The sequence below is a fragment of the Primulina huaijiensis genome, chromosome 10, assembly GCF_012295235.1.
Source record: "Primulina huaijiensis isolate GDHJ02 chromosome 10, ASM1229523v2, whole genome shotgun sequence".
Lineage (NCBI taxonomy): Eukaryota > Viridiplantae > Streptophyta > Magnoliopsida > Lamiales > Gesneriaceae > Primulina > Primulina huaijiensis.
Genome location: NC_133315.1, coordinates 16,687,179 through 16,702,716, shown reverse-complemented (window position 1 = coordinate 16,702,716; position 15,538 = coordinate 16,687,179). Strand labels below are relative to the sequence as shown.

Genomic DNA, 15,538 nt, shown 5'->3' with positions numbered 1-15,538 from the left:
TGTTTTATACGCTCTAATGACAAAATCAATAGTAAAATAATTTCCATTCTACATTTAAAATTTGAGTTTCACATATATTATAATTAATAAGTTTAGTCAGAATTTTACTCCCTTAAAAATCTTCTATTTATCTTCTATTATAGCTTAATATAAATATTTTAAAATTTTCAAATATTATTAAAAAAAATCAAAAATAGGATGATAGTTTAAACGATTTGATTGCTATATATAGCATTATGAAATAGCGTAATATATTTTGAAATCTTAATTAAAATACTCATTAACAATTTGAGAATTAAGAATTACATATAAAAACATAAACGTTTAATTGTGATAGAAATTTTTTTTAAGTAATTGTTATAGTAAAAAAAATTTAAGTAACAAAATTAATAATACATGTCCTATAAATTTCAGATTTCTCAAAAATAATCCTCTTGAAATCCAAAAAACAAAACCACATATATATGATTCACATTTTATATAATCCCATGGAGTAAATATTTGTTGAGTAGTTTGGGTGATAGGGTATAAGGAGATCGTACCAAGATGTAAGGAAGTTCAATCTCTCTCTGTATCTGATACTCCCATAAGAGTCCGGGTCATGGATGACCCGGAATATCAAATTGATAGTCCAAATCAGGATCAATCTGTAGGATAAATTCTTTAGAAACCTGGCAGGTGAATGCCCGATGCATCTTCTCCCCTGGCTACCAGGAGCCCGAGCTTTCATATAAATACTTGAGATACCTCGAAAACAACACTTCACTTGAGTGCAGTAGTATGAGCTACCTTATTCTTGGCAATCATTATTGTCAGAACCAAAGGGGTTTGCGTGTCAGAGAAGTTATCAGAAGTAGGGTTTGTGCAGTCATCTTACCCTAAGTAGTAAGTGGGCACTGAAAACAAGGTAATAATGAGATATCTTCCTATAAATAGCAGGTAAGTTTTACATTTGAAGGATATCTTTTTTCTCATTTTCACCTATATCCTCACATATGTCGTCATTTTCCTTCGTCTTCACCTGCTGACTTAAGCATCGGAGTGGCTACGCCGGACACCCCTCCGACGCCCATTCACGAGTTTAGTCTCTTGTTTGCAGGTTACAGCTGAAGCTATATCCCTTGCTCATTTTTCTTAAACATAACTTTTATCAGATCCGATAGATTGCCTTGATCCTGTTCACCTAATTTATCCGGATCGCATCAGTATCTATGATCCCAGCTTTAAGGTGATAGGGTTTGTCAAGTATGAATTATCTGATCAACTTGGTTTACAAACTACTATATTCATCATTCGCAGTTTACGGAAAACACATAACAAATGATGATTACGGGTTCCAATATTAAAAATAAATAAATTTGTTTTTGACAAATTATTTAATTTCGTAACACTAATACATTCCTCAATCAATACAAAAATGTCTTATTGAAGGTGCAAATCTTTATCCAAAACACCAAAATTGCCACGTGGCACTCCAGGTAACCAGTAACATAAAATCAAATTAGCCAATAGAAGAACACTTTATCTGATATCTTATCCCTCTCGAATCCAAGCCACCCAGAGCAACTTGTCCTCCATCATCCCTGGTATCCCTTAGTAATAAGGAGAAACGGACACAATTGGTGTCTCGAAATCAAGAAAATGGCCAACTCACTGCAGGCAGCTGCCACTCTTATGCAACCAACCAAGGTTGGTGTCTCGGCCCGGAGCAGCTCCCAGCTCCGACCAGTTCAGAGCCTCGGCAAGGCTTTCGGAGTTGAAACCGGAGGTGCAAGGCTGACATGCTCTCTTGATGTAAAGGAGTTGGCCCAGAAGTTCACCGATGCTGCCAAGATTGCTGGCTTTGCTCTTGCTACTTCCGCACTCGTCGTCTCGGTATGGATTGAATCTTGTTTAGCTTTCCGGCGGATTCTTTTGTGTTTGTTATGTGTGAGATAAGTTCTAGAAGATTGATTCCAGATATGTATGCCAAGGGATGGTAACATGATCTGCTGCAGAACAACAATTATGATAATAAAATTTAGACTACTGAAATATTGAAAGATCCAGGCTTGTGAAATCGAGGACCTCGGAACGTTTTGTTCGTCTGTTTTATGTTTCAGATCACTCGCGATTGTGCTAAACGGTCAAATACATGAAGTGCTAAATGAGTGTTTTGAGATAAACATGAATCTGGTAAACCAAGTTATTTGAAATAATCGAAGTGGAAGAGAGTAGATGGGTGGTAGGAATTTTGTAGCTCGTCACACTTTTAAGTTAATAACCAGTCTAAGTTTTTTCCCAGTCTATCTAGATCTTGAGATATGAAGACTTGATCGAATTGTTGATGAACAGGTTGAAATATGGTTGTGATAGCTCTGCTATTACCAAGATTGTATTTCCTACAGTTCATTAGAATTTCAGCAAGTCTCTTGTTATTTTGTATGTGTGGGTACATAAATTTATGCTGTGTCGGTATGTATTTGGTCATTGGAACCTTCAATGTTTTCTTGTTGGATTTGCACAGGGAGCTAGTGCTGAAGGTGTTCCGAAACGGCTCACGTACGATGAAATTCAGAGCCAGACCTACACAGAAGTGAAAGGATCAGGAACTGCTAATCAGTGCCCAACCATTGTAGGTGGTGTCGATGGCTTTACCTTCAAAGCAGGCAAATACAAGGCCCAGAAATTCTGCCTAGAGCCCACATCTTTCACTGTCAAGGCAGAAGGTGTAAACAAGAATGCACCACCTGAGTTCCAAAAGACCAAGCTCATGACCCGTCTGACCTACACCCTCGATGAGATCGAGGGACCATTTGAAGTATCTCAAGATGGCACCATCAAATTTGAGGAGAAGGATGGGATCGACTATGCTGCTGTCACCGTTCAGCTCCCTGGTGGTGAGCGTGTTCCTTTCCTCTTCACCATTAAGCAGCTTGTGGCAACCGGCAAACCAAATGGCTTTAGTGGGGAATTTCTGGTGCCATCATACAGAGGTTCATCTTTCCTTGACCCAAAGGGTAGGGGTGGATCTACTGGATATGACAACGCTGTTGCGTTGCCTGCTGGAGGTAGGGGAGATGAGGAGGAGCTACAGAAGGAGAACATAAAGAACGTCTCTTCTTCGACAGGGAAGATTACATTGAGCGTGACCCAATCAAAACCCGAGACTGGTGAGGTGATTGGAGTGTTTGAGAGCATCCAGCCATCGGATACTGATTTGGGGTCGAAGGCTCCCAAGGAAGTCAAAATTCAAGGCATCTGGTATGGTCAGCTGGAATCTTAGGCTAACTTATGAGCACCATTGTACTGTTTCTTGGTTGAGTTGTCTCTTGTACCATTAAAGGGCGCTGAGCTCCTAGTGAAGTTGTTCTCAAACTATTACAATTCTTGTATATTATTGTGAGTTTTAATGATGTCTGTAATATATTCATAGCACCGCAAATCAATCTTAAACCACTCAATTCCTTTTCAAGAAACGTGGAAAAGAGCTACCTGTTTTTGATTCAGAGACTCAAAATGAGATGAAAAGTTTGCAGAAACTTTCAAAATCTAACCTAATTTTCAAAATTGACAAAGTAAGCAGGAGAACTTTATTTTCTAAAAGCCCATTTGGATCCATCCTTTCTTACTAATTCTTTTCTTTTTTCCAAGAAAAGTTTCTATTTTGCTAGTTGCCATTGAAGGAATGCCATTGCAAAATTTCATTTTTGTTTGTGGTAATTTGTTTATCCAAATATAAAAATTATTGTTATAAATATTTATTTATATTTAACGCTGATCTTTTCATTTATTTGTTATCGGAATTAATTTTCTCTAACAAAAATAATCATGTAAATGATTACTATGATTTTAGTCCATTCTGTTTGATGATTAAAAAAATTGGTCGTTTAACTATTGAGATAATCGATTTATTTTTATTAAATGAAAAACAATAATTATATCGCTGATTCAATCAAAAGTACTAATTACATCCTTAAATTTTATTTGTGAGTTTATAATTTTTGTGAACCTAAAGAAATGACTAATTTGCTGGCAATATAACTATTATGTTTCATTAAATAACGGCAAAATAATTAAGTAATAAAAATAATTAACCCCATATGACAAAAACTTGTGTGAGACGGTATCACGAGTCGTATTTTGTGATACGAATCTCTTATTTGGGTCATCCATGAAAAAATATTATTTTTTATGCTAAGAGTATTATTTTTATTATGAATATCGGTATGGTTGACCCGTCTCACTGATAAAGATTCGTGAGACCGTCTCACAAGAGACCTACTCTTAACATATTAGTAATTTCAACACTAATCCTTCAATAGATGAACACCTAAAATGAATTATAATTACATGAACCAAAAAAAAAAGAATTATAATTGCATGTTTGCAAGATTAAATTAATTTTGATGTTTCAATAGAGAAACCACTGAATCTATTGTTAGTAAATACACTTAAAATAATTAAAAATATAATTTCACGTATCTATATCGGTGAGATAAGTTGATTTAATCCATATTCGAAGTGAAAAATAAATATTTTTATATAAAAAATAATATTTTTTCACGTATCATTCAGATAAGATATCAGTCTAACTATATATTAACTGTGAGACTTTGTTATAAGTGTTTTTGTGTTGTTAAAAATCAAAAAGTTGACAAATCTTAGGTATTTACTCGCCAAACAACAACCAATGGTCAATTATATATTATTACACACTCCTGCATACACGACGATACCAATCAACTTTTAATGGCTGTGACGTTATATTAAATTTAATTGATGAAACAAATTAGGAAATCTTTTATTAAAATTTTAAAATAAAGTTTAGTGAATAACATTAAATTAAATTTATTATACTGCTCACCGAAAAGGACACAGAAAAAGTATTCTACCCAACGCCTGATTTCCTCCGACAACTCTTCACCATTTGTATAGCCATTCCAGTTTCAAATCCACGCAGGAAGAAGATTTTCTTGCTTTCTTTTTTTCCCCAACTTTTACCTTTAAAATCCCAAAGAATTTTCTTTCGTTTCTCTTTTCCTTTAATCCCTTGTTCTCTTTTGATGGGAAAATTGGCGTGGCCGGTGTAAGGAATAGAATGGACATGATCGTGGAAGCTGACGAATTTTATGTCTAAAAACTGAGGAAATGGGATTATTATGATTGGTTTTGATGGAAGAATTGCCGGGGTCTCTAGGGACAAGTGCGAGCTTGGCCTTGAGATTGGGACAAGCCATTTTTGCTGTTGTTTCATTGATTTTCATGTGTTTAGATGTTGAGTTCTACAGTTACACTGCTTTCTGGTAATTCTAAATCTTAAATGTTGCATATCTTTTTTAAAAAGAAAAAGAATCTGAGTAATGAAATAATTTATTTTTAATAATTTTCTTGTAGATTATTGGACACTGATTCTTTGTACTATTTGATTGCTGTTTGAGTTTTTGTGAGTATGAAATTGGGTTGATCATTAACGGGGCAGAGGGATCACATGAATTCTATTCTATGGTAACAAATGTTGTGCTGTCTTCCTTTCTTCTTAATTATTGGCGGGTGAGAGTGGTTGCCACATAACATCTATTGTTTGACATTTTTGAGTTGGCACTACTAGAATCCAGAATCAGATGTGTGTAAGAGAATAAAGAAATATTACAATTTTTTAAAATAAAATTAGAAAGGGAGATCAAGGAGTTGCATTTTAATATGTTGAAGCAACTACTGATTTTGCTATGGAGATTAGTAAGTTTTAAATGGTATTATTATCCTTGGGAGAGAGTGTTGTGCTTCCATAGTTGCACTAATGTTATGCAAGAGCCAAGAGGATCGGTAAAAGTAATTTATGTCGCGTCCCAAGATTTGGTTTTGCTGTTGATTTGGCTGATCTGCGTCTCATCTCGGTGTTATTTGACTTCAGTTAAAGACGAGGAGGGATTATGCGAAGATTTTTGTTTTGGATGATGAGTGAAGGTGACACCTAAATATTGATTAGGGGATGAAGAACAGATATGGATGATTAGTTTCACATGGAGGATATCAAGCACTGTTTCTGTGTCTTGTAATGAGAAGGTCGAGTATGGGAAAATGCAATTATTTAGAGTGGTTTTCTCATATGTTACCCTTAGTAATTAATAGGCTCTCATGGATGGAACTGGTTTTCTACATTAGGAGACAACACAGGATTTCACAAGGGAGAAATGATGGTTATTTCTTGCAGGGCTGGAGAAGATATATGTAGGTGATTTGAAATGGGAATTTTGTTTGTTCATCAAACAACCTTTAAAGAGGTAAAATATTAAAGACTAGGAATAGAAATGGACACAAAAGTTGGATCTTATTTAGTAGGGAATCTATAACTGATTCATTGTCATCTTCCCCATGCATGATTCTTTGCTGTTTCATTGTCCTTGGAAAGTCCTACGCATTTGCTAAGATAACGAGTACTTATGTATTGTTCTTGCACGCGTGATTGCTTTTTCACATATCTGTGATAAAATTTTCTACTTGCAGCTTCTTGGTTACTATCATGGGATTAACGATTCCATGGAGCTTGACTTTGGCAGTCGTAGATATATACTTCGTTTTCTTCAAACGCTCACCTAATCAAGTTGGCATACTCGCCATTGTTCTCATGGGAGATTGGGTAACTAAAAGCCTGATATAACACATTTTGCACCTAACAGAACAACACAATAACGTCCAAAAAATAAAATTCTCTGTAGGTTCTATCATTTCTATCGCTGGGTGCGTCTTGTTCAACAGCCAGTGTGACCAATCTTTTGCTTTCTGCTGGTGGCTTCTGCGGCCTAAAGTTATGCACAACATATCAGCTGTCTGCTGCTATGGCATTCTTGTCCTGGTTTCTGCTATTTGCCTCATCTCTCTTCAATCTTTGGCTTCTTCCCTCTCTATAGCTCATTTATACGCCTAACATAACGATATTCGGGTTAGGCGTGCAGTGATTTTATGTTGTTGATTATACATGTCGAATCTTAGTGTTGTTCATTGTAAGAAATTTTTTTGGTTGATTGTTTTTATAGATGAACTTTATACTTCGGAGAGAGTTAAGAAATTGGAGTTGAATTATTGTGACCTTGTGTACATTGACACGGAAATGATTCTAAAAATTCATCAATCAATCTCACATAAACGTAGACGTAATGTAAACATTTATTTGTGATGGTTACTAAAAATTTAGAAATTAGAGATGTCTAAAGAGGATAATTTAGTTGTTTCCACCTTACTCTCAATGATCAAATCAACTTGTAATTCATATATTTCGAACTAGTGATGTTGGTCGTGACATCAATATTGAACCGAACGTTTGAACTTATCAAATTATACAACTGACATAATTATCTAAACTAAATATATTAAAATATACAATATATCATATTTTCGAATATATTATTTTATTTCTTTTACCTGGATTAAGAAATTACTATTTTTTTTAAATATTTAAATTGATAATAATAATATAGTTCAAATATTTTAAATAATTATCATTACAATTAAAAAAAGTGAGTGCTCTCAAATTCTAACCCAATCAAAAAGGATGAAGGGGTAGTCTAAATGAGTAAAAATTATGCTCAAAATTCCCAAGCATTTGACCGTTGTCTCGCGCCATAATTTCCACCCTCCCCCATTTCTATACTCCTCTCCCTCTTCTTCCCACCGATTGCTGCATTCTTTCGTCGGAAAATGCTCTTCCATGAACCAAATGAAAACCATTCACGGACAAATTATCCTCCGAGGTCTCACACACGATATCATCACTCTCAGCAAACTCATTTCCTTCTGCGCTATGGATCCGATGGGCGATCTTCGATATGCGCACTACCGGTTTGGAATATTCCCCAACCGAATCGATACATGTACAACACCTTAATAAGGGTCTCTTTGAATGGCCAACAGTCGGAAAAGGCTGTCTCTCTTTACGGACAAATGGTTAATTCTGGGATTTTTCCGAATGAGTTTACCTTTCTTTTTGTACTGAAAGCGTGTGCAGTTCATAAGGAATACCTGAAAGGGGTTTTGGTTCGTGTGCTTATGTAAAATTGGGGTTTTCTGAAGCTTATGTGTTTTTGCAAAACGGCTTAATCAATTTGTACGTTTGTTGTGGGAATATTGAGTGTGCCACGAAAGTCTTTGATGTCATTGAGATAAGAAATTTAGTGACATGGAACTTCGATTATTGGTGGATATGCGAAAATGGGCAGTTGGGAAGAAGCATTTTGTCTTTTCCATGACATGAAGGATGCAAGCTTCGAGCCCTTGTTAGTCTGCTCTCACTTTGCTCGAGAATTTACGATGTAAAGCTGGGGAGGTTTGTTCATTGGTATTGATACCCCGAGATGTCTCGGGTCATGGATTGTGCCCGGATCAGGAATGTGAATTTATTCTCGGGTCATGGGTGATCCGAGATAATTGGCGAGGTCTGCAGAGGAGCCCGGATCTCGAGCAACCCGGGACATTGAGAGAATAGCTCAAGGACATGGAGGATCTATGGAAAGGGTTCATCGGAAGGCCGGGCTAGTAAACGGCCGGGACGTCTTCTCCCCGGGCTATTGGGCGCCCGGGCTCTCATGCAAGCTTTCGGGAGACTTTCTACCCGGACCATCTCGATATGAGCACCACACTCAAGTGTACTAGCAGAATAGGGTGTGGGCGGCTGTCCCATCTCTGACACCGATCCAAGTGGTTGACAAAATCAGGTAGGCTGGATGTGACTAGTATGAGATTTGACATGTCAGAATATAGGGTATAATCAGCCGTCCTACTATAATTAATGAGTAGTACAAAGAACGAGGTCATCATTACACCTCCTACTATAAACACCAGGTTTTTCCTTTACATTTAATTCTCTAATAAGATATTGAATACACCAGCATTCATTACTCATTTATTCACACCAATATCACAACCATCACTTGGTTACATTGGTCTTTTGTTAAGTCATCCACTGACTTAAGCATCGGAGTGGCCACGTCGGACACCTCTCCGGTGCCCATTCACGAGTTCATCTCCTTGTCTGCAGGTCACAGGGAAAGCCATATCTCACACTGCTCTTATTCCCTTCATTATCTTGATAGCAGACCCGGTGGAGCATCCGACCCGGCTCATCCATTTCACCCGGATCGCATCATTGGCGCCATCTGTGGGAATTCAAGTTATAACTTAGGGACTGACGTCAGTAAACCGTTAAAGGTAAAAAATCGCAGTGTTATGTTATGGAGATGATGTTACGATTATGAAAAGCATGTTGTATTTATATGTTATGTTTTCGAAAATGTTATAAAATTTTATGTTGTATTCGAAATTCTCCCATTTACTGAGTATTCCCAAAATACTCATCCTCTTACTCTCCCCTCCCAGATAAGTCCGAAGAACAGGTTGAGGATGAAGAATCCGAGCAGTTCTGGGGATGGTGAATATCAAGAATTAGATTAAGTTTAAGTTAGTATTAATATGCAGTTTTACGTTTCCGCATTTATTTCTGTTGTTTAGAAATTTTTGGTTGTAAAAGACAATGTTTACTTTGAGTTGAAATTATGATATATAAACTGGTTCGGTTTATACTGTGCTACCAAGGCTTGTTGTTTCGATTGTGTGATTGTTAAACAACGCCGGTGTCAATCTCGAGTTTCGGGGCGTGACACAGACTAACTGTCACGACCCGAAACTCGGGATTGACACCGGCGTTGTTTGACAATCACACAATCGAAACAACAAGCCTTGGTAGCACAGTATAAATCGAAGCCAGTTTATAATTCATAATTTCAACGAAATAAACATTGTCTTTACAATACCGAAACCACTAAACGACAGAAATAAATGCGGAAACGTCTTACAAGTTTTAAACATTAAATTCGAACATAACTACTACTGGTCTCGTGAATCACCAGCCCCAGAACTGCTCGGACTCCTCTTCCTCAATTTGTTCCTCGGACTTTTCTGGGAAGGGGTGTAGAGGGGGTGAGTATTTGGGAATACTCAGCAAGTGGGGGAATATCGAACACAATACAAACAACATGCATAACTTTCGAAAATAGAACTTGACTTGTATAATATTTTTCGTATCACATGCATAAACACTTTACCAAGCACTGCGACTCATCTACTTTCTATGGTTTACTGACGTCAATCCCTAATTTTTACTCCTCTAAGGGGACGAGGCCGTATAGCGGTTATATCCCCCACCGCGTAATGGTACGTCATGGTTTGTTACACCCCAAATAGTAGCTAAGTAATCTATTTAAAAAAAAAAGGTTGTAATTAGATGAAATAATATAAGCTTTGATCAAGATAATATTTGAAAAAAATAAATAAGTAAAATGAAATAAGAGATGTTCTCCACACCATGATTTTGGTATTATCTTTTAATTAATAATAAGAACTTTTAGATAATGTCACTAGTATTTTTTTTAAGTTAATTAAATCTTAATGGGATCGGACTTGGTGTTGCTAACTTGCTACCCAATTATATAGACCAATTAGATAAATCCCTTCTCTATAATAACTATACATGAAACCCTCACCACCAAACCCTGCGCCGCTGCTCACAAAAAAGAAAGAAACTTAAGGATAAAAATCATCACCCATCATCGATCAAATTACGAAGAGAAGCCTACATTATTTAGCATCTCTTGATAACTGTAAGTTAGTGTTAGTTCTCTTTTGTTCACTTTGCTCATTTTAGAATCAGTATTTATTTAGATTTTAGGTGTAAAATATTTAATAAAAATTGGATTAAATGGAATACGTATGATTGTGATTGATAAATCTTTGAAATTTAATTGTAAAGTTTAGGTTTACAGGTTGTCTATTAGAAATCATTGCAATTATGATGTCTTCAAATTTATCCTTTCGGGTATTCAAAATATAGATTCTAATATTTAATTACAAGTTTATAATCTATTTGGATTATTCTAAATCATATCAAATTCATGTTATTAGGTATGAATCATACACATATCATGATTTAATGAATAAATAGAAACTTTTATATTTTAAAACTCTTAAACCTTGTAGACATACATTTACGTCACTTATATATATAATTTTAGAAGTCATTAAATTTGTGATTTTCTTTATATGTGTATGGTTAAAGAGAATATATTTAAATTACATATTCTGGAATTATGAGTTGTGACTGAATTGGTTAGTAAATTTAGTTGAAATAAAAGTCTAATTTGTAGAAAACTTGCAATTGTTTTATGTAATTAGCAAGCCTCAGTACCTGAATAAAAGTCTTGGTCCCTCGGTCAAGTAAGAGATGGTTGAATGTTACTGGTGTGATTTGGTGTAAACTAGATAGTCAAGTTTAATAAGGATCAATCATGATAATAAGAAAACAAATTGAAGGTGTCATTTTCGTTTCTATTAATTAACCGTAATATTATTGTGGGATAATCATGATTATCTAATTAAAATAATTTTGTTTATAGATTTTGTTATTTCTCAAGATTCTCGATTTAGTATTCACAATTAAGTTAAAGACATCATGTGCGTACACTCCTATTCCGACATTATTTCGCAAAAGCTCCACAATAATGAATTTGTATGCATATTGTTGTTATTGATGCTTTATTGTTCCTGATTTGTTGGAATTCTGTATTTGGTCATGTTCTGATGATATTGTGGATGATATGTCTGTCATGTGAGCCACCTCTTGGTTCCTGCGGGTCAAAGTGCTGCATGTGGGATACATGTGAGCCACCTCTTGTTTCCCTATGGTCAAAGTGCTGCATTATGGGGTCGGTCCCATTGTGGATGTTGTCCTGTTCGGTCTGTCATGTGAGTCACCTCTTGGTTCATGCGGGTCAAAGTGCTGCATGTGGGATACATGTGAGCCACCTCTTTTTTCCCTATGGTCAAAGTGCTGCATGATAGAAATTCTGATCTGGATTATGCTATTCTTGCATTCTGTCATCTTAGCTACATGTGTATTCATTATTTATTTCTGTGAAAGCTTTTGTCGTTATCCTTGAGATCGAATTAGTGGCTGGATATAGGAGTGTACTGAATAATTTTGTTTTAGGTAATAATCTGAATGAGGAAGACGAATACGTAGAATATATAGAAGAGATCATTGAGGATGATGATGACATAGAGGATGCTTCGTAGACTTTGGAGACTTGAATTCTTTCATTCGGGTTCCTTTAGGATTTGTGGATTATTTTCTTTCATACAGTTTGGTTAGTTTATTTGGAAGACTAATTTAGTTACTCATTGATATGATTAATAGATTGACTCATTGTTTCTTTTTAATAAATAAATTAAGATTTTTTTTTTAAAATTTTAGGCCCTGTGTTGGTTATATGGATTATCGGCACTTTAAATAAGGCTTGACCTCTTTAAATATTGCGTGTGTTTGGGTGTGTGAAATCCGGGCCTTACATTTTGGTATCAGAGCCATAGGTTTTAAGATCTTTCGTGGAGTTTAGTATTAAGTAATGACTAAGACTAAGCTGTTAGTGGAGATCTAAGACTGGGTTTTTTTTTTATGTTTATGTATACTTGATTATTAATTGTCCACCTTTAAAATTATGTAGGATAATAAGATTATATATTGCATTCTCGTAATTGTTTTCTTACATGTAACCATCTTATTGTATATTGTTTGGGAAAAATACTACCTTGTCTAACATGAGATTTTCAGAATAGAAATGCCGCCACGTAGACAAGTGAGGATTAACGACGATGTATCAGACGATGCCAACAGCAATAATCAGAATGGAAATCAGGGATGAGGTAGAGCAAGAGTTGCAAGAGGCGAAGCGGTGGGATTTAGAATGAGAGCAACAATTTCTGATTTTCTGAAATTAGACCCACCAAAATTCTATGGAAATGAAGAGGCGAGTCAGGCCGATAGCTGGATGCGTCGCATGGAACAGAGTTTGGAGGCTTATGGATGCGATGATAGGAGCAAAGTTCGTCTTGCAGTTTACTTATTGAAAGATGATGCATATGACTGGTGGGAAAGTGTCAAGGCTCTTCTGACAGAAACACAAGGTGTGATTACCTGGGGGGACTTTAAGAAGGCATTCTTGGAAGAATATTTCCCTAAGGCGGACAGAGATTCAAAAGTTACAGAGTTCTTTGAATTGAAAAAGGGGACCATGACTGTGGCTGAATATGCAAAAAAATTTAGTACCTTGATCCGATATGCTCCTTGGGTTGCAAGAAGCATTCAAGAGAAGATGCACCGTTTTCTTATGGGGTTGAAACCACAAATCTATGATCGTGTGGTAGCTAACAGGTCAAACACATACGCTGAATTATTAGATCGGGCAAAGCTCGCCGAGAGTGGCCATGCAGCAGTCAGTCAAGAGATGTCGAGTGGTGGTACTAGTTCAGGGAAGCGACCAACACCGATGTTACAAAGGACTATTTTGAAGAGGATCAAAGGACATCAAGATTATTCTGCGAAAGCCAAGTGTGATACTTGTGGAGGGAACCATCATACTTCTACTTGTTACCGAACTACTAGGGCGTGTTTCAGATGTGGCAAGACAGATCATATAGCTAAGGATTGTACCCAACCAAAACCTCGACCAGACCAAGTGGGGCAGCAAGGACATAAAGTTAGAACAGTTCGTGTCATTCGTCGTCCTGTTCAGAATAAAAACAATAATGGAGGCCAGGCACAACAAAAACCACAGGCTCGTGTTTATGCATTGACTGAAGAACAAGCAGAGGAGGCTGGAGATGATGTCATTGCAGGTACATGCTCTGTTCATGGAATTCCTGCTTATGTTTTGATTGATAGTGGGGCTACTCATTCTTTCATATCTTTGAGATTTGTATCAGCACATTCATTGCATGATTCTATTATGTCTGAGCCTCTTACTGTTTCCACACCGTTAGGAAAAGTGTTGATAACCAAGAAAATGATTAAGGACTGTGAATTAACTCAAAAGGGCCACAAAATAATAGCCGACCTAATAGTATTGGACATGAATGATTTTGATTGTATTGTGGGTATGGACATAATGAAGAGATGTAGGGCAAAATTAGATTGTCATCAACGTGTGACACAGTTTGAATCTGAAGATGGGAATAAATTCATATTTTATGGGAAAGGTTCGAGAGCAAAAGTCCCTTTGATATCTGCTATAAAAATGCAAAGACTACTAAGGACTGGATGTGATGTGTGTTTGATTTATGCAACGAAAGCAGAAGAAGCCGAGAAGAGTGTTGATGGTATTCGTGTGGTCCAAGACTTTCCTGATATTTTTCCAGAAGAAATACCGGGACTTCCACCAAATAGAGAAGTGGAATTCTGTATCGACCTACCACCAGGGACTGAACCCATTTCAAGAGCACCATACCGGATGGCCCCAGCTGAATTGAAGGAATTGAAGGATCAATTGCAAGAGTTACTAGATAAAGGGTATATCAGACCTAGCAATTCACCTTGGGGTGCCCCAGTGTTATTTGTGAAGAAGAAAGATGGATCGATGCGTTTATGTATTGACTATAGACAGATAAACAGGACAACAGTAAAAAATAAGTACCCACTACCGAGAATTGATGATTTGTTTGACCAGCTTCAAGGGACAACTATCTATTCAAAGATAGACCTAAGATCTGGATATCACCAATTGAGAGTGAAGGAGGCAGACGTACCGAAAACAGCATTTAGAACCCGATATGGTCACTATGAATTTTTAGTGATGCCATTTGGATTGACTAATGCCCCAGCAGTATTCATGGATCTGATGAATCGAGTGTTCAAGGAATTTCTGGATCGATTTGTCATAGTTTTTATCGATGACATTTTGGTATACTCAAGGACAGAGGACGAACATGAAGAACACCTAAGAATAGTGTTGCAAACTTTGAGAGAACATCGGCTTTATGCAAAGTTGAATAAGTGTGAATTTTGGCTAAGTCAAGTAACTTTCTTAGGCCACGTGATATCAGCACATGGTATATCAGTTGATCCAACTAAAGTTGAGGCAGTACTTAATTGGTCAAGACCAAAGTCCGTGCCAGAGATTCGGATCTTTTTGGGTCTAGCAGGATACTACCGAAGGTTCATCGTAGGATTCTCAAAAATAGCAAAACCATTAACCCACTTGACACAGAAAGAAGTAAAGTTTCAATGGTCAGAAGAATGCGAGAAAAGCTTTGAAGAGCTCAAGCAGAAATTAACTAGTGCACCTGTCTTAACTATTCCTGAAGGTACTGAAGGATTTGCAGTGTATACTGATGCCTCACACAAAGGTTTAGAATGTGTCTTGATGCAAAATGGACATGTAGTCTGTAAGGCCCTGTAATTAATTATCCGGTAATTATGGCATAACTAGAATAATTATTGAGTTGTAAATTAAAATAATTAATTATGCCAAATAAATTCAAGAAGTGTGTTAAAAATATGTATTTTAGAATATCGGAGAATTTAACGATATAAAATACATATAGAGTTTAAATAACACACGAGAGCAAAATAAAATACAGACCGAGATAAATGGGCCTGAGTTACTATTTTAGTAACCAAATACACAATATATAAAATACATATACATACACATAACTTACCAAATAAGAGAAGGAA

At 36.3% G+C, this 15,538-nt stretch overlaps 2 protein-coding genes across 2 annotated transcripts; both read left to right on the top strand.

The window, feature by feature from the left end:
• The first annotated feature begins 1,576 nt into the window (after positions 1–1,576).
• On the top strand, positions 1,577–3,404 carry LOC140986189 (oxygen-evolving enhancer protein 1, chloroplastic-like). Its single transcript, XM_073454249.1, has 2 exons — positions 1,577–1,875; positions 2,507–3,404. The coding sequence occupies exons 1-2, from the start codon at positions 1,642–1,644 to the stop codon at positions 3,263–3,265; spliced, it is 993 nt and encodes a 330-aa protein (XP_073310350.1). The 5' UTR covers positions 1,577–1,641; the 3' UTR covers positions 3,266–3,404.
• A 1,447-nt stretch (positions 3,405–4,851) lies between these two features.
• On the top strand, positions 4,852–7,079 carry LOC140986511 (CASP-like protein ARALYDRAFT_485429). The gene is made up of 3 exons (XM_073454784.1): positions 4,852–5,285; positions 6,487–6,619; positions 6,699–7,079. Exons 1-3 carry the CDS (start codon positions 5,155–5,157, stop codon positions 6,888–6,890), a joined length of 456 nt encoding a protein of 151 aa, XP_073310885.1. The 5' UTR covers positions 4,852–5,154; the 3' UTR covers positions 6,891–7,079.
• Positions 7,080–15,538: the final 8,459 nt, after the last annotated feature.